This window comes from Octodon degus, unplaced genomic scaffold (genome assembly GCF_000260255.1).
Source record: "Octodon degus isolate 3935 unplaced genomic scaffold, OctDeg1.0 scaffold00042, whole genome shotgun sequence".
Classification (NCBI taxonomy): Eukaryota; Metazoa; Chordata; class Mammalia; order Rodentia; family Octodontidae; genus Octodon; species Octodon degus.
The window spans coordinates 3,203,735-3,223,238 of NW_004524618.1; the positions used below are offsets into that span (position 1 = coordinate 3,203,735).

The 19,504-nt window shown below is 57.7% G+C and overlaps 1 protein-coding gene across 1 annotated transcript in view; it reads left to right on the forward strand.

The window, feature by feature from the left end:
• Nucleotides 1-230: 230 nt before the first annotated feature.
• The window catches only part of Neurl1 (neuralized E3 ubiquitin protein ligase 1), a 29,264-nt gene continuing 9,990 nt past the window's right edge, over nucleotides 231-19,504 (forward strand). The window contains exons 1-3 of the mRNA XM_004631505.2: nucleotides 231-481; nucleotides 11,693-11,934; nucleotides 12,141-12,462. Coding sequence (XP_004631562.1) covers nucleotides 448-481; nucleotides 11,693-11,934; nucleotides 12,141-12,462 — 598 coding nt within the window. The 5' untranslated portion in view covers nucleotides 231-447. The remainder of the gene's footprint in view (nucleotides 482-11,692; nucleotides 11,935-12,140; nucleotides 12,463-19,504) is intronic.

Sequence of the window (19,504 nt, forward strand, 5' to 3'; positions counted from 1 at the left end):
GTGTGTGTGTCACTATACCCATGTGTGTCTGGGGGGAGAGTGTGTGTGTGTGTGTGTGAGACAGAGAGCGCGCAAGCGCTGGGAGCCGGGGCATCTCAGCGCTTTCTGGAGCCCGGCTATTTCAGGAAGCCTCCAGTCTCCTCCTCTTTATGTAAATAAACATGACAGATCCCATCGCCTGCACAAGAGGGAGGTGGGGGAAGCTCAGAGTGGGTGGAAGCTGGGCGGCGGGTGTGCGTGTGCGCGCGTGTGTGGCCGCTGGGCGGGTGTGTGCGCGTGTGGGAGGGCGCGCTGGGGGTGCAGGAGGGGTCGCGCAGCCCTGCCATGCCTGCTGGTCATGGGGGAGGACTTGGGGGAGGAGGAGGGGAGCTGACAGCTGGGGCTGCTTGGTGACCGTGACGAGGTTGGCCAGCCAGACGGAGGTGGCCGTGCTGCCTGCTGCCCGCAATGGGGGGACAGATCACCCGGAGCACCCTCCACGGTAAGGCCCCCATGGGTGCTGGAGGGTCCACCCATTCCCAGTGGGGGGCAACCTTGGGAGCTGGGGCCAGGGGCATGGAAAGGAGGGCTTGGTCATCCTCCTGGCCCTCACTCCTGGGGGACTCTGGGGGCATGAGGGCAAGCCCAGGGGTCCAGGGGTCTGGCTGGATCTCCCCACAAAGTGTCCTCTTAGCCGGGCTTGGAGCAGCCCCACCGTGGAATAGGAAGTCCTGGCTGTCCCTGCCTGCCTCTCCCCTGTGGCAGCAAACTCTGGTCAGACAGCAGGGTGGGGGATGGTTCGTGACCCCAGGATGGGGGCTGTGGAACTGGTGCTGTGTGCCTTGACAGAGATGGGGCAGGTGTGCGGTCACACACCCTTGTGCAGGAGTGTGTGTGTGTGTGCGCGCGTGCGCATTTTAGAGCTCTCTGAGGGTGTGCACCCTGCCGGCTTGTGTGGAAGCCAGTGACACCCTCACGGTGCCTGGCCTGCCTCTTGAAGCATGGCTGCTGTGAGGAAAGCTCCTGGTTTACCTGTGTCGTCTACCAGACAGACCCCGGATGGTGGGGGGGAGTGAGGGAGACGGGGTCTCCACTTGCGGGGCTCCTGCTTGCTGCCACTGGGGTCCTCTTGTCCCCTGGGTGTAGTGCTGTGGTCTTGGGAGCTCAAAGCTGGTGTAGTGTCATCCCCCGGGGGACGCCTTCCTCAGGACTGGAGCTGAGTTCTCCAATCTGGCGGCATAGAAGTTGGTGGGGAGCCCCTGCCACGCTTCCTGGGGCCCTCCCGCTTGGACAGGGCATGAGTAGGCGAGTGGCTGCCATCTGCCCAGTCTGCGGGGCACTGGGGGACCTGGAGGTGCCGGGAAACTGTGGCCCGGACTGGGGTCCAGGTGGCTTTCTCCTTCCAGACTCTGGACTTTCAGGAGTAATTTCTAATTTAAAAAGAAAAAGGCAGAGAAAGACATGGCAAAAGCAAATCATTGGTTCTCTTAAAAGGAAATGAATTCTGTCCTGAGCCTGAAGAGCCAGGCGACAGATGGAAGGCCCTGGAAGACACATAATCCGGCGTCGGCCGGCCAGTGCCAGTGGCCTGGCCTTGGCTGGCGATGAGGGTTGGGCTGACCTGGGCCCGGCCTGCCTGTCTGTGGCGTGTGAGCTTGGGACATGACACTCTGACCTCCAGTGGCTCAGGCACAGGATCCATGGGGCACGGGGCCCCGAGGCCCTCTGAGCGCCTGCTCCGGGGTACGGGGCAGTGTGTTGGATGGGGGAGGCCCGCCCTGCACCTCAGGGGTCTCATCTGCCACTGGGCTAATAATAGTTACCTCTGCCCCAGCTGGCGATGAAGGCTGTCTGGTCAGAGTAAGCAGGAAATAAGCAGAAGGAAATTGAGAAGGTGTGGACAGATGTCCTCAGCCCTGGTCACAGTCCTGCCCTCCGTGTGTCCCATTACCTGTGACAAGAGGACATCTTGGATGGGCATCTGGGCTGGGGCGCTGGCGGACTCTCATGTCCCACGCCCCATTGGCCTGGCCTGCTGCCTCTGCTGCTGACTCCAGGGGGGCGGGGGTAAGAGGGGTGTGTGCTGGTGGCCACGCAGTCCCCCAGCACAAGCCCCGGCCCACGCAGCCTCACACATGACAATCCCACATGTGTGCCACTTGGCTGCCCATGTGGCCTCCCTGGTGGCCCTGGTTTGTTCACAGGGAGGTAAGCTGGGGCCAGCAGGAGGCGCAGGCGGTGGCTTCCTCCCAGGTTGCTTCTGTCCCGGAAGTCTTACTCCAAAGGCTCTCGAGGTTTCTGCTTGGCTTCCGGCCTGTGGTGTGTCTTGGGCCTGAAGACTTTGGATTCCTGGGCTACAATGAGAGACAGACCCGGCACTCTGGGGTGGGGTGGGAACGACCTAAGCTCCGTGCCTGTGGAGGTGTTTGGAGTTTCTGTTGTGTGTGACTCACGGACCTGTGCTTTGGGTCTGTTTGTGTACGGGGAGATGTATCTGTGTGTCAAAGCAATTGTGTGTTGTCCAGGGGAGTAGCTCTGTGTGTGTGTGTGTGTGTGTGTGTGTGTGTGTGCATGCCCTGGGGCGGAGCTGGGCTCTGCTGGGCCCAGCCTGGGAGGGCACTGATGGAAGATACATTTGGAAATGGTTGCCGCGGTTACACATGCCTCTCTTACCAGGCAGGATTCTATGGCAGCTGCTGGTCTTAGGGACAGGCTGGCCGGGTAGCAGGTGTCCAGAGGGACACAGCAGCAGCAGGAGTAACCTCAGAGAACAGCCCCTCCCTTCCTTCCTCCCTGTCTCCTTAACTCCCTCCAGGCTAGGGGGTGGCCTGTTGCTGAGGGTTGACGTGTGGGTGACACACAGATGCACGCACGCCTGACCATCACGTCACCTCCAGCTGCTTGCTGGACTTTGCACATCCCAGTATTGGAAGGTGCCAGGGCTTGGGGACCTGAGAGATCGGTTCCTATTCCTTCTTTCCCAGAGAGGCTGCTGCGGCTGGGAGGGGGAAGTGGCTGGCTGAGGTTGTGTAGCTACTGCCTCGGAGGGGATACCCTGCCTTGGCCCGCCGGAGCTGACTCCTCACCTCTCCTTCTTGGGTTCCTTCATTCTCACGCCAGCAGCCTGGAGGTGAGCGCAGAGGAGGCGCCTGCCCCTTGACAGCGGCTTGGGGTCCTAGACCCAGACAGAACAGCCTGGAGCCTGGGCTGTGCCTGCTGCTTCAGGCCACACTCAACCCCTGTGCCCCAAGGCCTGAGGGTCCTGGGAGGGCAGGCGCCAGGCCGATCCCAGCTCCCTGTTCCCTCAAGCCCGCCTAGTGCCTGGCACTCAGTGGACACTAGCAGTGCTTAGTCAGAGTCAGGGGGCAGTACAGGCTGTCCGTGGAGCTGAAGGGAGTGGCAGGCGCCTGAGCTGGGTGGCCAGTGACAGGATGGAGAGAGGACAGGAAGGTGGGCCGGAGTCCTCAGAGGGTGTGAGCGCTGCTGTGCTCTTGGTAATGGTGGCCTGCATCCTTGTGTGGACCAGGGACACTAAGGTCTACCTGCAGAGCTGTCGCAGGGCAAGGACAAGCGGGGGATAGGCTCTGCATGGTCCACCGGGCGGGCAGTGCAGGCTCTGTGGAGGGTTCTGGAGTGTGACCTGACTGCCCCACAATCTCGGCTCAAGGCCCCCAGGACACTGCTCCCTGGCACCCTGCCTGCCACTGGGAGACACTGACCATGCAGGTTGTGCAAGGGGAGCCGGGTGGTGGGCTGTGTGGGGCCACATCTCCATGTCTCAGGCCTGGACAGGGGCCATGGCAGGTGCTGGGGTCAGGGACAGCCTGATTCTGCGACCTGGAGGGCAGTGGGACTGATAGGCGCTCGTGGTCCAGCTCCGCCACCCCCAGCTGTGTGAGCTGGGCCCGCCAGTCCTAGTTCCCAGCCCTCTGTGCCCTGTCCAAGGAATGGGACTATCGATACTGTATTCATTACCAGTTGCTGCATGACAAGTTGCCCCGAAGCTTAGAGCAACAGATATTTAATTGTCTGGCCATTTCGCGCTCAGGATTCTTGGCCTGGTTCAACCAGTGGCCTCTGGCTTTGTCTTTCATGAGGGTGCAGATTGTTGGCTGTGGCCTGGAGCGGCAGCAGCGCACGTGTGTAATCCCAGCACTCTGGGAGGCTGAGGCAGGATGATTCCAAGTTTGAGCTCAGCCTGGGCAACTTAGTGACTTAGCACAACTCTGTCTCAAACTAGGAAATAAAAAATGAGCTCGTGATGTGGCTCAGCATGAAGGCCTTTGTATTCCAAAAGAAGCACCTCAGATAAAAGCCGACCTGGAGATGTCTGTCTCGAGCTTGCTCACGCTGACTGGCGGCCCTTGTCCCTGGCCAGTGGGCTTCCCTGCGGTGCTGCCTACTGCCTGCAGCTGGCCTTGCTGGAAGAGTCATTGCAGAGAGGTAGAGTGTAACCAGTGTGGAAGTGTCTGTCTCTCCACACCCAGTCGTGGGAGTGACACCGCCGCGCAGCCGCACTCTGCTCTGGCGGCAAGCTGTTGGTCGGCCTGCGTGCACCAGGGAGTTCTCCGTGGCCCCAGGCAGAGGCTGCTTCCCACAGCCAGTGTCCTTGCAGAGACTGAGACTGAGACACAGGGCTGGATCTGAAGGGTGGTGTTGACCCTCGAGGCCTTCCTTCCTCCTGCTTTTCCCCTGGCAGCAAGTGGAGAGCTACAGAAGGTTCTGGAGCGGGCTGGGCTGAGGTCAGGCATGCGGTGTGGGATCCTGCCCCGGGCAGGCAGGAAGCTGCGCCTTTGTTACCTTCATTTTCTGATGTCTTTGCTGACCCCTGCGAAGGGCGAGGCGCACGGAGTGAAGCTCTGGCAGGGCTTGGGAACTGTAAATGAATCAAACACTGGCAACTCCCTGACAGCTTCTGTTGAGCAGTGTGTGCGCTCTGAACTGGGCAGCCGAGAAACCGCTGTCAAAAAGAGGTCTGTGCCCTCCAGAGGCCCACAGTCCGTCAGGGGACAGACAGACAGGAAGGGCCCAGTGGCCCTTCCCAGCAGGGACCTGCTCTGTGCAGCACAGCGGGGCTGAGCAGATTGCTTTCTCGAGGCCTCCGGGGGTGGCTTACACCTGTGCCATCACGCACGCAGCAGACTTTCAGTGTAACAACCTGCAGCGTTGGGCATTGGCCTTCACTCGTGGACGGGGCCGAGCGGGGCTGCTGGGTGCCAGGCGCCTGCTGGGTAGTGTGGAGAGCCCCGCGGGCCCCAGCAGGGCCTAACCTGGTCTGGGAGGAATCACGGGCTGCAAGGTGACCACGAGAAGCCAGGTCCTTGCTGGAAGCAAAAGAGGCTTGGGCCCGGCCTGGCTGGGCGGGGAGGCCGTCCCCACGAGCCAAGGAGGCGCCTCAGCCCAGCTTTATAGTCAGCGCTGCCACCCAAGTCTGCTCCCCACCTGGGGCCCCACCTAATGCCTTCTCCCCAGAGGGAGCCCTGTTCAACTGATGCACATAAGTCAGTCTAAGTCACAGCCTTTCTAGCAATCTGAGGCTGGGGCATTTGGTCAGGCATGAAAATTTGCACCATTCTTTTGCATGAAAAACTCATTGGTTTCACAATAACTTGCAGCTGGGGGTGGCGGCACACGCCTCCAATCCCAGCACTTGGGAGGCTGAGGCAAGAGGATCGTTTTGAGTTGGAGACCAGCCTAGGCTACAAAGTGAGCTCAAGGGCAGCCTGAATAGGGAGACCCTGTCTCAAAAAGGCAACAATCAAAACCAGAAACACAATAACCTGCAGGGTTGAGCAGTCCTCTGACAGGGAAAGAACTCCGGGTCCAGAGAGGCAAAGCAACCAGCACAGAGCTGCAGGCGATAGAGGAGCGGACTCCAGTCACCCCCGGGGCTACTGTGCACGTTCCTGTCCCGACAGCGGCACCTTGGAGGTTGCAGGGCACTACCTCTGCAGCTTCATGAGGCCTGGCTCCACAGCGAAGTGACGGGATGAGCCTGAAGGAACCAGGGCCATGACATCAGAGAGCACAGGGATGTTGGTTTCTAGGGCAGGATTGGCAACTTGAGCATGGGGCATTCAAGGACTCCCCAGGGCTGGGGGTGGGCGGGGTGTGGACCAGAGCTGCACCTGGGTGGGGCCTGCCCAGCAGCAGAAGCCCGTGTCCCGAGAGCCGAGAGCCACCTCGCAGGTCAGGGAGGGTGCAGCTCACACAGCCGCTGGGGCTGCGAGCGCGGGGCCGGGACAGCTCCTGAGGGCAGGCCTGGCTGCATGGCCGTGCTGGGAGGCCGCCGTGCTGGCCGGAGGAGAAATGTCCAGGAACTGGAGCTTGGTGCAGCTGCCACAGTGCTGTCTCACCACACCCCTGGTGGGCGAGGAACGGAGTCCAGGTTAAGGAGTGGAACGACAGGTGTGGGGTCTTCCTGGCAAGAACTCCAGCCTCCTCACCCCTCATCTTCAGGTGAAGCTGGCTTGATAATTGGCACTTTTTAGCTGAAGTCTAATGTCTGTGCAGGGACACTCTCCCCTCAAGTATGGTTTCTCAGACAGGCTGCATGACCACTACCACAGTCCACAGAAAGTGCTTCTGTGGCTGAGAACTTCGCTTGTGCACACCCCCCGCCCAAACACCTTCCCTTGCCCTGATGCTGCCGCCCCTAGCTTTTGTGTCTTTTCCTGAATGTCACATGGATGGGCTTCAACAGCATGGAGCTGGTGTGTCTGGCTCCTCTCCGCCAGGCACCGCTGCATGTATCCACACCGTGTCCAGCTGTGGTGGGGCCCATCCCCCACAGAGCAGCAGCCACGCTGTGGTCACGGCCCCTTCGATCACTCCGCTCACTGTGGTTCCTGGCGTGCGGGTCAGCCGTCCGTGGAAGTGTTTTCATTTCTCTCTGGGAAATGCCCAGTAGTGTGGGTGCTCGGTCCTTGGGGAGGTGTTCGGCTTCGTGAGACACTGCCAGCCTGTCTCCTTCTTTCCACGAGCTGGTGTGAAGGGCGAGAACCTCTTGTGCATCTGTCTCGGTGGCATCGGCCCATGTGTGGTGGAGACGGCATAGTGGAGTGTCACATAGGCCCTGTGTGCCCTGACACGATTTTGGGTGATGCGTGGATGACCTCCTCACACTGAATGAATACATTTTAGTGTGCGTTTAGAAAATGCATTTGGCACACCAAACCTGCGATGTCCTGGCTATTAATGCTTACTGGTTAATGGCCGGTCCTGGAACCAGATAGATTCATTTTCTACCTGCTGTGGGGTCCTAGGCAAGCAGTTTGAGCTCTCTGAGGCTTAGCTCTGTCGTGGATAAAATGGGCTGATGTTGTGCCTTCCTACCTTGTGAGCTCCCAGCACTGGTGCAACTGGCAAGCGGACGTTGAACTCCCAGTTCAGGGCTTGGACATGGATGCGCCTGGCAAGTGACTGCCGTTCCTATGAGATGATGTGGCGGAGTGTGTTCGTGGTATCCCTGGGCACAGCATTTGCACACGAGCAGATGTGCGTATGCACAGATCCATGTGAGCGCAGGGCCCCTGCTGTCAGGGAAGAGGACGGAGTGGGAGTCTTCCCTCCAGAGTTGCTCGAGGTGGCCGTGCTCCTAATGGGGGTGCCAGTGAGTGGCTCTTCCGTGGCTGGATGCCTCGCGGCCTATCACTGTCATCCGTTTTGCTGTGGACCAAGGTGTGGCCTGTGCTGGCCTGGCTCTCCGCCCCTCCCAGCCCTGGGACACATGGGGGATCTCTACATCTTCCCTGGGGAATGTCCTTCCAGGGCGGGCTCTCTGGCCCCTGGGATCTCTGCTGTATTTGCACAGAGTCAGTGTTTTCTGGACTCTTACCAGGACCCCAGGACCTCCACAGACAGGTGAGAGGGAGAGGAAAGGTTTCGCAGGAGCTGAGGCTTTGAGGGTGGTCCATGGTCTCCATAGAGGTGACTGCAGAAGTAGGCCCCGCTCAGCAGGTGGGCTCAGTGAGTTTTTAAAAATTGACTTATTGCCAGATATGTGGGCCATGCCTACCATCTTGGTTACTTTTCTCTTGTTGCTGAGACAAAATACGTGACATCCGAAATTAAAGAAGGAAAGATTTATTTAGCTCATAGTTTCTGGAGGTTTCAGTCCATACTCAGCTGGCTCCAAGGCAGAGTGGCACAAGGCAGGGGGCAGCCGTTCATGGTGGCGGAAGGCAGCAAAACAGCAAGAGCACAAGGGAGGAGCAGAAGCCGAGAGCAAGCCCCTCTCCCTCCCTTATGTTGCGTTCAGGCTGTCTGCTCTAGGGTGTGTGTAGTGCTCACACCCAGAATTCCAGCATTGGATTAACCGCAAACTCTAGAAGCCTGCCCCATGACTGCATGAAGCTTTGGGGGACGTCTAGACATAAGCCATAACACCTAGCACTTCGGAGACAGGTGGAAGGATCGAGAGTTGGAGGCCAGCCTGGGCAACAGCCACATCCTGTCTCAAAAAATAAACAAACCAAAAACCAAACAACCAGCCAAACAATTAGACAAACAAAACAAAAACAAATACAACCAAACCAAGCACTCGCCCTTATTGAGGTCTAGTTGCTTTATACTGGGCTGCGTGCATTTGAAGTACATGATGTGATGCACTGCGCCCGTGCAGATGTCAGGGCCGTTTGCGGAGAAGTGTCCCCCTTGTGTTGCCTCATGCTGCTGGGTAGCCTCTGGGCCTTGGCTGGGACACCCACTGTTGCCTCGATCGCTGGAGCTCCGTTTGTCCTTGGTGGGGTCTGGTACAGTGGGAGCAGATAGAGGAGAAAGGCTGGCAGGGAGCCAGCGTCTGTGGCTGCCCCGTGGCTTGAGTGCCCTGTTGGGACTGGCTTGAAATGCATGTTGTGCAAGGCGTAGTTCATGGCCTGTCACCGCCGAGCACAAGCACCGCTGTGCACGCTCCCCACCCTCGCGTCCACTGGGGGTTTCCGCCTTCCCACTCGCACTTCTACGTGTGGATGTGCCCTCAGCAGTGGGCAACGCCGTGTTTCTTTTCTTTTTTGCTTATAGTCTACTTTAATTCTCAATGCACATTCATTCACGCAGTGACAGACTAAAATGTACATTCTTTTATGATAAGCCAGAACATCTATTATCCCAATAATATAAAAAGAAAACAGGTACAAAATTAGTATTAAGGGACTTCCTTAATTAAAATTACAATTCTATATCTACATATATCTATATATATTCCTTTTATTTCCACTCCACCCTTTGGCTGAATTTTATTAATATAATATCTGCCCTTCTTAATTCTTCTCTTATGAAGGCACCACTCCCTAATCACTCAAACCAAGTCTGCTCCTCCTCTTCCTCCTTGACCTCCCCACCTATACTCAAGAACTATTAACAAGACATCTTTTTATATTTCTCTGGAATTAATCTCTTCTTCATTAGAGTTCTCTTTTGCAATTCCATTTCTTCATAAGTGTGGCATGTGAGATTTTAACTGTTCTGTTCCTGTTTTTTCTTCTTCGGTCAGTGGTAACAGCTCATTTTAAAAGTAGTAGCTTTCAGGTGTGATCATTCTCATCTGTAATCCTAGCACTCAGGAAGCTGAGGCAGGAGGATTCCATAAATTTAGAGCAGGCCTGAGGTGTATAGCAAGACCCTGTCTCCACATCTGTTTGCTTTTGTAGTTCTTCTATCATGGTCATAGTCTTATTCAAAGTAGTTATAAATGCAGCTCTTAGTCTCTTTCTGTTCAATGGCAACAGGTTTAAAACGTGCAAAGTTTGGTATTGAGACTTTATTGCTGACAATTCCTTTAAGAGTGTTACTGGATTTTTTTCTCCTGAATCATGATTAGACTTGATTTCATATTCCAGCCTGCACTGAATATAATCCAGATCAGAGTCAGCTTTCTGGAATTGTTTTATCTTCTTCTTTCAATTCTTTTTCCTTTTGCTCTCTTATTTTTTTCTTTCTTCTTCCAGTTTTGCTTGCATACATCATCAGTTCTAGCTTATCGACCTCCACCTCCATGTTGAATAGTTCAACGCCGCTTTTCTGCAGCAGGTATTTTTCTTTGTTAGTTCTCTCTTTTTTATTTATTTTTATTGAGAAATAAATATGAATGAGACAGTTTCACAGCTGATTAATAGGACAGTTTTGATAATCAACACACTGCAGATATTTTTTGAAACCAGAAATCAAGCTGTGTCCAAGCCAGCGTGAGCCCAGCGAGTGTTTTGCTTAGGCAAGCACCTGTAGCGGGTGTGGTGCTCTGCCCTTCACCCCAAGACCCCGTCCTGGAGTGCTCTCCCCCCTCTGGCCCTGCCTGGGCCATTCGGCTTCTTCCAGGAAGCCCCCTGGCCCCGATTCCCGGGCCCTCTGAGCAGCTGCAGCCCCACAGCATGATGCCTTTCAAAGCCCTGCAGGCCCGGCAGTTCTAGAACATCTTGTCTCTTGGGTGAGAGCAAGGCAAGTCTGCCCTGTGCCACCCCACTCCTGGGCCTGGCATGCTGAAGCTGCGCCCCAGAGGCCCTGGCTGTGCACGGGGTTTCTGGCTGGCCCCTGGATGAGAGACTGACATCGGCCACTGGGAGGAGAGGGGAGGAAAGCAGGCAGAGAGGCAGGGAGACGAGGCAGCAGCCTGGGTGCATGTCTTGCCCTCCTGCCCGGGGTTCCTCTGCCTGCTCCTCCCGCACGTCCTGGCTGCTGACTCTCCAGAAGAGAACGGCCCAGCTGGGGAGGCCCGTCTCTGACCCAGCAACTGTCTGCTTTAATAAGCTCCTGTGTCAGAGGGACTCAGACCTGAAGCATCCCAGAAGCTTCTGTTGCATTTTGAGGCGCTCTACCCGTCTACCTCCTCCTTCCCAGCCCTCTGGCTCTCCCTCCTCAAGGTGACAGGATGGGCCTTCTCCTCTACTTGAGGAGCTATGGATATAGGTCTCTGGGAAGCAGGGGGCCCCTGCAGTCCCCAGCCCAGCTTGCTGTGCTGTGCGCTGCTGAGATGGGGCAGTGGGCTCCCTGAGCCACACAGCTGGCGAGTGACGGAGAAGCCACTGGCTCCCTGCCCTGTGCACCTTCCTCTCTTGCCGTCTCCCGGGCACCACTCACGTGCTTGTAAAGCACCTGGTCCTTGGCTGTGCTCTGTGGGGCCTGGTCCACCCAGGAAGAGCCAGGTGTGTGTGAGGGGTGCGGGGCCTTCCCAGCCAGTGGTGGCCCTGTTGTCACCTGCTCACTGCAGCCCACTCCCAAGGCTGCCACATCCTCTCCCCTCTTCCTGGGACCTCTGGGAGACATGGTCTTCCTGTCCATCCTGTGTGTGGCTGTCATCATGTGCCATTTCACATGGTGGTTTCTGTCCACATCTGTATCTTCCTGGGCTGTGTTCATAGCCCCAGCACCTAGGACAGGGCCTGGTGCTCTGTAGTGTGGAGTGATTTGCTGAATAGGGTAAATTAGTAAACAAGCAGCAGTGCAGGTGACCTGTCATCATGGCTGATGGGGGAAGGTGGCTGTCATGGGTATTCAGGAGGAAGCAAGGGCGGAGGGTGGATGGTCAGCCACTCAGGCAATGGTAGACCGATGTGGAGGTCTACCGAGACAGCAGTGGCCAGGATTACTGGCAGAGGGCGGTGGTGCTGGCTGGCCTACCGGGCCATGCCTATGTCCCAGCCCTTGGTGCTCTCCAGGGGACCCTGGGCTGGCCCTGCACCTAGGAAGTCCTCTGATTCCGTGGCTTCTTCCTTTGCAGACTCCATCGGGGGCCCCTTCCCCGTCCCCTCTCACCGATGCCACCACAAGCAGAAGCCCTGCCCCCCGGTGCTGCCGGGTGGGGGGCTCCCAGCCACGCCGCTGCTCTTCCACCCCCACACCAAGGGCTCCCAGATCCTCATGGACCTCAGCCACAAGGCCGTCAGGAGGCAGGCCAGCTTCTGCAACGCCATCACCTTCAGCAACCGGCCAGTACTCCTCTACGAGCACGTCAGGCTCCAGGTGGGCCCGCGTCCTGGCCTCTGGCCTCCTGTGAGCAGGGCCTGCGGCTGCAGCACCGCTGCAGCAAGGCTCCCTGCAGGGAAGGTGGCTGGGGGGGGGGGCGTGCTGGCCATGGGCACCCTTGGGAGCCACTGAGGGTGGCTGCATGGAAAGGTGGCCCTCCCCTGCCCGGGGAGCTGCCGGGCTGAGGCCGCCTCCTCCACCAGATCACCAAGAAGCAGTGCTGCTGGAGCGGAGCCCTGCGGCTGGGCTTCACCAGCAAGGACCCATCCCGCATCCACCCGGACTCACTGCCCAAGTACGCCTGCCCTGACCTGGTGTCCCAGAGTGGCTTCTGGGCCAAGGCACTGCCCGAGGAGTATGCCAACGAGGGCCACATCATCGCCTTCTGGGTGGACAAGAAGGGCCGCGTGTTCTACCGCATCAACGACTCAGCCGCCATGCTCTTCTTCAGCGGGGTGCGCACGGCCGAGCCGCTCTGGGCCCTGGTGGATGTCTACGGCCTCACGCGGGGCGTGCAGCTGCTAGGTGAGTGCTGCTCTCACAGCGCCATGCACCCGCCTGGCTGCTCTGTCTCGGCAGGCAGGGAGGCCCCACCTGATGGGTGTCAGCCTCAGGGTTAGAGGGACCCCAGGACCAGCTTGGAAGGCTCCCCTCCTGCCGTGGCTCTAGCCATGTCCAGACAAGGGGCCACCTCCTCCGGCCTCAGGTCTTGCTGGGCAGTGCACGACCCCACCCAGGCCCCATCTCCAGCGTCCACCAAGTGACTTCAGCTGACAGAGGCCTTAGCACGCGTGCGGGCCTCCGTATTGCCTGTTCTCACAGGGGTCTTAGGAAGCCGGCTCCATTACTGGGCCAACAGAGTTGGAGGCTGAGGGAGTGGGGCAGCCAGGCATCTGGGCTTGTCTGTGTGGTTCTGAGGAGAGCTCCTAGCCTAGGCCTGCTACGCCCCCAGGGGACTGGCCCCACCCCACTCTATGCCTTTCCCTGATGGCTGAATCCAGAAGTGCTCTGCCACTGAGCTCCATCCCCAGCCCTTTAAACATTTTATTTTGAGACAGCCCAGGCCAGTTCCACCTTTCAATCATCCTGCCTCAGCCTCCCAAGCAGCTCAGATCACAGGTGTGGCATTCGCAATGGCCAGCACTTTCTGCGGTGAAGCTCAGTTAAAAGTGCTGAGAGCAGAGCAGGGAGGGCTGGGACTTCAGCTGCTGCTGGGTCCCTGAGTAAATGAGGCTGTCACAGGGGAGTACGAGGGAGAGCTTCCTGGGGGGGGGGGGTCAGGTGCTGACTTGGAGTACTGAGGTACAGGTTTCCTGGCCACGGTGCACCTGCTAGGCCTGGAAAGGGCGCAGGCAGCAGCCCCAGACTTCCTAGGGTGATGGAGCTGGTGTGGGGGTGGGAAGAGATGGCAGACCATGAACCCCATCTGGCACCCTTCCCATGCTGTACTTGGGGGGCATATGTTGTCAAATGTATGTGTGTGTGTATGAGAGAGAGACAGAGGGAGGGAGGGAGAGAGAGCGTGCACACGCATGGAGACCTGGGCACAGGTTAGAGCCCTACGAGCCTCTGCATGCTGGTCAGTAACAGGCTGGTGGGAAGCAGACCTCAAATTAAAGAGGCCGAGACCAGACAGGCCTCTTTCCCTTCTGTCCATTAAATTCTTATTAATTTTGCGGTACCGGGGATTGAACTCAGGACCCTGAACGCCCAAGAAAGCAACTTAATCCACTGAGCTGTCTACCCCGCCCTATGGCCATTAAATTCTTTTTTTTTTTGTGGTACCAGGGATTAGAACTCAGGACCCTGTGCTTGCCAGGCAAGCACTTATTCCATTGAGCTATCTTCCCAGCCCCCTAAATTCTTAATAAATTACATTCTTTGTTAAAAAAAAAAAAACAGTAAAGAGGCCCAGATATGCTCCCCACATCTGGTCCTCTGTCTGCCAGCCTTTCCTCTCCTCCTGGAGGAGAATTTTCCTTTCATTCTGACTGCAGAGCCTAGAAGCAGTACAGCTTTTCTGAAACACTTTTATATGAGTAAAGAGACAGCGAAAGTAAAAACAAAGAAATGAGTAATCAAAACTCTTTCTGCTGAAGCTCCAAGCACCAGGAGGTTGTTTTCATTAACTAACCGTTTAGGAACTTTCTGTTTTTCAAGTCAATAAAAGTGCGTCTGCATTCCTGCTGACAAGCTGCGAGCCCGCCTTGGGCCAGGCCGGGTGTCAGCGCAGAGGAAGGGTGCCCAGGCAGGCTGGGGACAGCGGGCTCCCCGGGGCCCCTGACCCCAGTGCTCCTGCCGGCCAGGGGTCTACTGTTGAGCTACAGAGCTGGGTCTTGGACTTGGTTTCCCCACCCGTATAATGCTCTGGGCTTCTTTTGGAGGCTCAAAAAGCTGGCTTCAGAGCAGCCAGACACACAATGGTGGCCTTCGGAGGCCACCAGCATCCTTCTGGGCGTGGGAAGCCACCCTGTCCTGTGCTCTGTGCCCAGGGGCCATGTGCTTTGAGTCTGTGCTCCGGCCTCGCCCCTGGGCCCTGAGCTGCAGGCCCCTTGACTGACAGAGGCTGTGGCCCAGCCCAGGACTCTGTCCCATCCAGGGAGGCAGACCGCGCTGCTCTCGAGAAAGCCACAGTATTGGTGGGGACAGTGAACAAGTGGGAATTAAACTTTTATTATGTGCAGGGCAGAAAGGGACAAACAGGACCACTGAGAGAACGGGGACTTCTTAGCTGGGGAAGGGAGCTGCAGCGAGGGGCCAGGCTGCCATCCCTGCCTGACAGGCCTGGGTTGGCTGGGCAGGCGCTGGGGACACCGTGGGGCAGCAGCAAGGGAGGGCAGCAAATCGCTGAGTGCTGTGGTCATAGGAGCCCTTCCGTCTGCTGCGATGCTGCCTGCCTGTTGGCTCACTTAACCTCTCAACAGCAGGCCTGGAAGCGAGAGGTTTTTCTCCCCATTTGGCAGGGAGAAAACTGAGGCCCATGTAGGGATGTGGCTGAGCTGGGCCTCACGCAGGGTTCTGAGGACAGAAGGGAAGTCTCTCCCCTTACACACAGCAGCAGCCAGGAAGTCAGGGGAGGCTCGGGTCAGTGAGATATGGTGGAGTCGGTTCTCAGCAGAGGAGGCTTGGGCAGGTGGGAATGAGGGGTGCTGTGCCCGGTGACAGGGGCCCTCACACTGAGGGCTCACAGAGTGACCTGCAGGGCGCAGCCTGGGGCCAGAGCCCAGCAGCCCGCCACGGCATGGCCCTATCCCCTCTCTGACTATACATGGGTCTGTGTGCAGTGTGGCGGGAGGTCACCCTTGGCTGTCCCGGCAGGCGCCCCGTGCACCCGATAAGGCTGAAGCCTGCTGATCCTCATCCCAGCCATAAATCATTATAATCCCTGGGCATTTTCAAATGCTGACGATGGCCCTAAATTCAATTAGTAGATTAAACTATCTTTTCAGTTTGTTCTTCTTACGCTGGTGTGTGTGTGTGTGTGTGTGTGTGTGTGTGTGTGTGTGTGTAGCGTGAAGGAGGGAGGAGGGAGGAGTGAGAGGCCAGCACTCTGCTTCCCTGCCCCCTGAAATGCTCCCACTGCCACCCTGTACAGACTTGGGTGCCATTTCTCCCCCACCTCTCATGATGCCGCTGCACCCCACATCTGCCTTCCAGGGCCTGTGCTTCTCTCCCAACCTGGCCCCTCTGGCTCTTCTTGCTTTTCGGGGTTCTCCTTCCCAGGGAAGTCTTTCCTCTGAAGAATGTAGCTTTGTCTTGGTGTCTGAGGACTGGTCAGTTCTCAGGGGTGACTGCCCCCCATGCCGGTGCCTGATCTTTAGGGTTTCCTGCCAGGCCTGTTCTGTCCACTCCTGCCTCTGGCTGGAACTAAAGCCCTATACCTTTCCTGTTCCTGGGTGTGCACAGGAGGTATGGAGCCAGGCTGCGAAGGAGGGGCTGTGTCCCTGGGCAGTGTGTGGTCCAGACTGGTGTCCGGTCTCTCTCTGCCTCAACCGTAACCCAGCCTCATGCCACCGCCCTCTGGCCACTTCAGGCCACCTCCCTGTGATGCTAGAGCCAGCAAGTCACCCTCTTTCCTCCCAGCTCCCTGGCCCAAGCCTGGGCTGGTATCTCCAAGAACAACAGCTTCCTACCTCCAGGAAGAGGGCCCCGCCAGCAGCTAAATAAACACAAGTTTTATGGGGTGATTAATACTAGGACAGATAAAATCCCATCCTGGCTTCTCAAGGGCTCCCTGCTCATCTCAGAAATGTTAACCCGGGAAGAGCAGCCACAGTCCTGGCAACAGGGTGGGACCTGGACCCTACTCCCAGAGTACTCCCGGAGACCCCCACAGACCCCTGGAGCCCCGGCGGTGGGCAGGAGGCAGATACCCTGAGCCCAGCACCCTTACACTGGCTGGGGGACCTGTCATGGAGTTGCTGTGCACGGCCTAAGTCTAGTTCTGTGATTGAGTGTGGCCGAGGGTAGATGCTGGGAGTGCAGCTGGGGGGCAGACCCAGAGCACTTCCAGGGATGGGCATTTCCAGTCAGCAACCCAAAGAGGTTGGACGAGGGGACAGGATTAGGCTGTGGCAGTGAGTACCATGAAGGAAGGCGGCACAGGGGCACGGCAGTGACTCGTGCAGGTGAGGGTATGCAAGGTGTGGGGTGGGTGGGCATCACCGGGGACAAGAAGAGGTGCCAGGAGAGGATGGTAGCACTGGTGTGGCAGGGGCCTGCCTGCATGGCCCCGGCTGGACAGGAGCCAGGCAGGCCAGGGGTACAGGTCTCACAGGCTGACCAGGGCACAAGAGCCTAGCAAGACGGTGCAGCCAAGAGGGCCTTGGGGGTGCGGAGGGCTCCTGGGGGTCTGCTCCGGGCTGGGGTGAGACCTGCCTGCCCTAAAGATGACCAGCAGTGGGCCCTCAGGGAACCTGCAGGCTCAGGCTGCCCTGGGCCCCGGGCTGGGTGTGGCTCAGCTTGGTGGCAGGAGAGAACGTGAGTCGTCCCGGGGGGGGGGACTGCACTGCCATCTGGTCTGCTGCTTCTCAGGCTAAACCAATATTTACCCTGGGCTGTGGCAGTCGGGGGCCAAGAGGCAAACAGTAGCTTATAGAGCCTGTGCCAGCCTTGGGATGGGGGCAGCTGAGGATGCTGAGCATGGTTTCTTTGATGATTTTGTTCATCATTAAAAAGAAACCTTTGGTGATCCTAGCTACAGAGGAGGCTGAGACAGGAGGATCGACAGTTCGAGGACAGAGGGAACAACTTAGCAAGACCTCATCTCAGAATAAAATAAAACTCCAGCAGGCACAAAACCCTGGGTTCCCTTCCCAGAACCAAAAAGCTTTGCTGGTCCTTTTGTGCAGACATGTCTAGATGCTCCCTTTGCTCTCGCCCCAATCCTGCAGTGGAACCCAGGCGCCATGCCGATCCCCAGCCCTCAGCGCCCCTGTCGGGCCCGTTAAGAATGCTCTTTCTCCTCTGACCACTGAAACACGTGCAGGTAGGTGTAAGTGGTCCAAGCAGTTTGGTATGAAGACAGCCTACATACCCTGCCTAGAAAGCATAGTATTGCTGTTGTGTGAGTAAAGAAACAGGCTTGGAGAGGTCTGACCACTTGCCGCAGGGCACGTGGCTGGCAGTTGGTGGAGCTGAATTTGAACCCAGAGCCTGGGCTGCACTGCTTCCTCTTCTCCAGATGTGAGTCCATCTGACTACCCTGCCAGGTCTGAGTGCCCCTTGTCCCAGTGGTGGGTACTGTGGCCCTGGTACCCTCTGCACCAGGGTGTTAGAGAGCTCAGGTCAGCACTCTGCCATGGTGGGACACAGGTCATAGGCCAGCAGGGTTGGCACAGGAAGAGGCGCAGCGGGTCCCAGTGATAAGATGGTCTGTGGCTTTCTGGAGGGCTCCCCAGGACTGGCTCCACCCTGCCGACAAGCGTGTGGCCCACCTCCCTGAAGCATAGCTTCTCCAATGGGTGAGATCCAAGTTGTATCTCCATTGAGTATCTCTTTGGCTCAAGATGTGGTTCTGGGGCACTTGGAGCAACCTAAGGGACTGAGGGAGGAGCTGGGCCCTGGGGTGTGAGCTCCCAGCCCTCAGGACAAGGGGGGCAGCTGAGTGGAGGCTGGAGGCTGCCGCTTTTCAGCCTCTTTGTTCTGGGATGTACTGCTGTGGGTCCCACTCACACACAGGCACCCGCGAGGCTCCCGGAGACCGAACAGTGTTCACAGGTCAGGAAATACTCTCGCATCCAGGTCAAAGGGAATTCTTAACTTCAACCACCTGTCCTTGACTAGTCCCAAAGCCAGTCTCTCCTTGGGCAGAAGGAAAGCGCTGTCACCTGCAGTCTTTCTGGGAGCAAGAAGGACTTTCTGGTCTCCAGCTGGGCTCCTGGGGACTCTGGGGTTCTACAGAGGCTCCTCTGAGGCTGCTGAGAAAGACACAGGGAGGGTGAGGGCAGGGCCCTGCGCTCACCTGCTAGGCCCTCGCTGGACATGGTGACCCTAGTGCTTTAAAAAATAAAGTTCGAGAACAACGTCAACTAATTTGGAGACACTAAGGCCCTAGGACTCTGTGAATCTGAGGGTCTGTGACTGAGAGTGACTTCTGTACCCCAGGGCCTCAGGAATCCTGTGTGTCTCTCCTTGCTTTCCCAAGGCTGTGACAACTGGGAGAGGGTGGAGGGGGTGTGGGCTTCAGGATGCCGCCCCAGGCTGGAAAAAGCCCTCACCTGCGCCCGCCCGTGACCTGCCCAGCCGGCGCCAGATGCTAAGCTGGGAAGGAGAGGACGTTTATAGAGATGGGCAGGGTTGGGTAGTGTCTACCAAGGGTGGGGGAAGGCTCCCCCGTGGTTAAAGATTATCCTGTGTTCCGGATGTGGGACTCCAGACACACAGACGCCAGGCCAATGGCTTCTGCTTCAGAGGAGGCCCCTGGGCCAGTGCTAAGGCCCGGCCTGGGTTCCCTGCGCTGCCGACCCTGCGGGTGGTAGGTGACCCCAGGGGCTCCTCACCTGGCCCCTGTCCTCCTAGGTAGTGGTCCCAGCATGCTCTGTTCGTCCCACGTGCCCTTCTCATGGGCCTCTCACAGTGAGCGCAGATCCAGTCCTGCTTCCTCCAGTATGCCTCCCCTGACCCATTCTGAAACATATGGCAGGGGCTCAGGCCCACCTGGTCTGTATTCCAAAGCACCCTGTGGGACAGAAGGTTCAGTAGGGACCCCAGGGAGTGGATCTAGGACACACGGATCCGTACAAGGGAAGTTTTTCTAAGTCAGTTATTCAGCCTGGTGTAACCCCAGCATTTAGGGGGCTGAGGCAGGAGGATTGCCACAAGTTCTAGGCCAGCCTGGGCTACAAAGCATGACCCTGTCTCAAACAAGACAAAACAAAACCAACCAGTCAGCTATTCAGACATGGGAGCTAGGTGGCCAGGGAGTGGTGAGCTTCCTGTTCTCAGAGGCATTCTAGCCACAGTTGACAAAACTGGCAGGAATCAGTGGATTTCCTAGTTCCTTAGCTCCTTAGTTCCTCTAAAGTCAGGTCTAATCCCAAATGGCTAGACACCTCCAAGCTAGAGC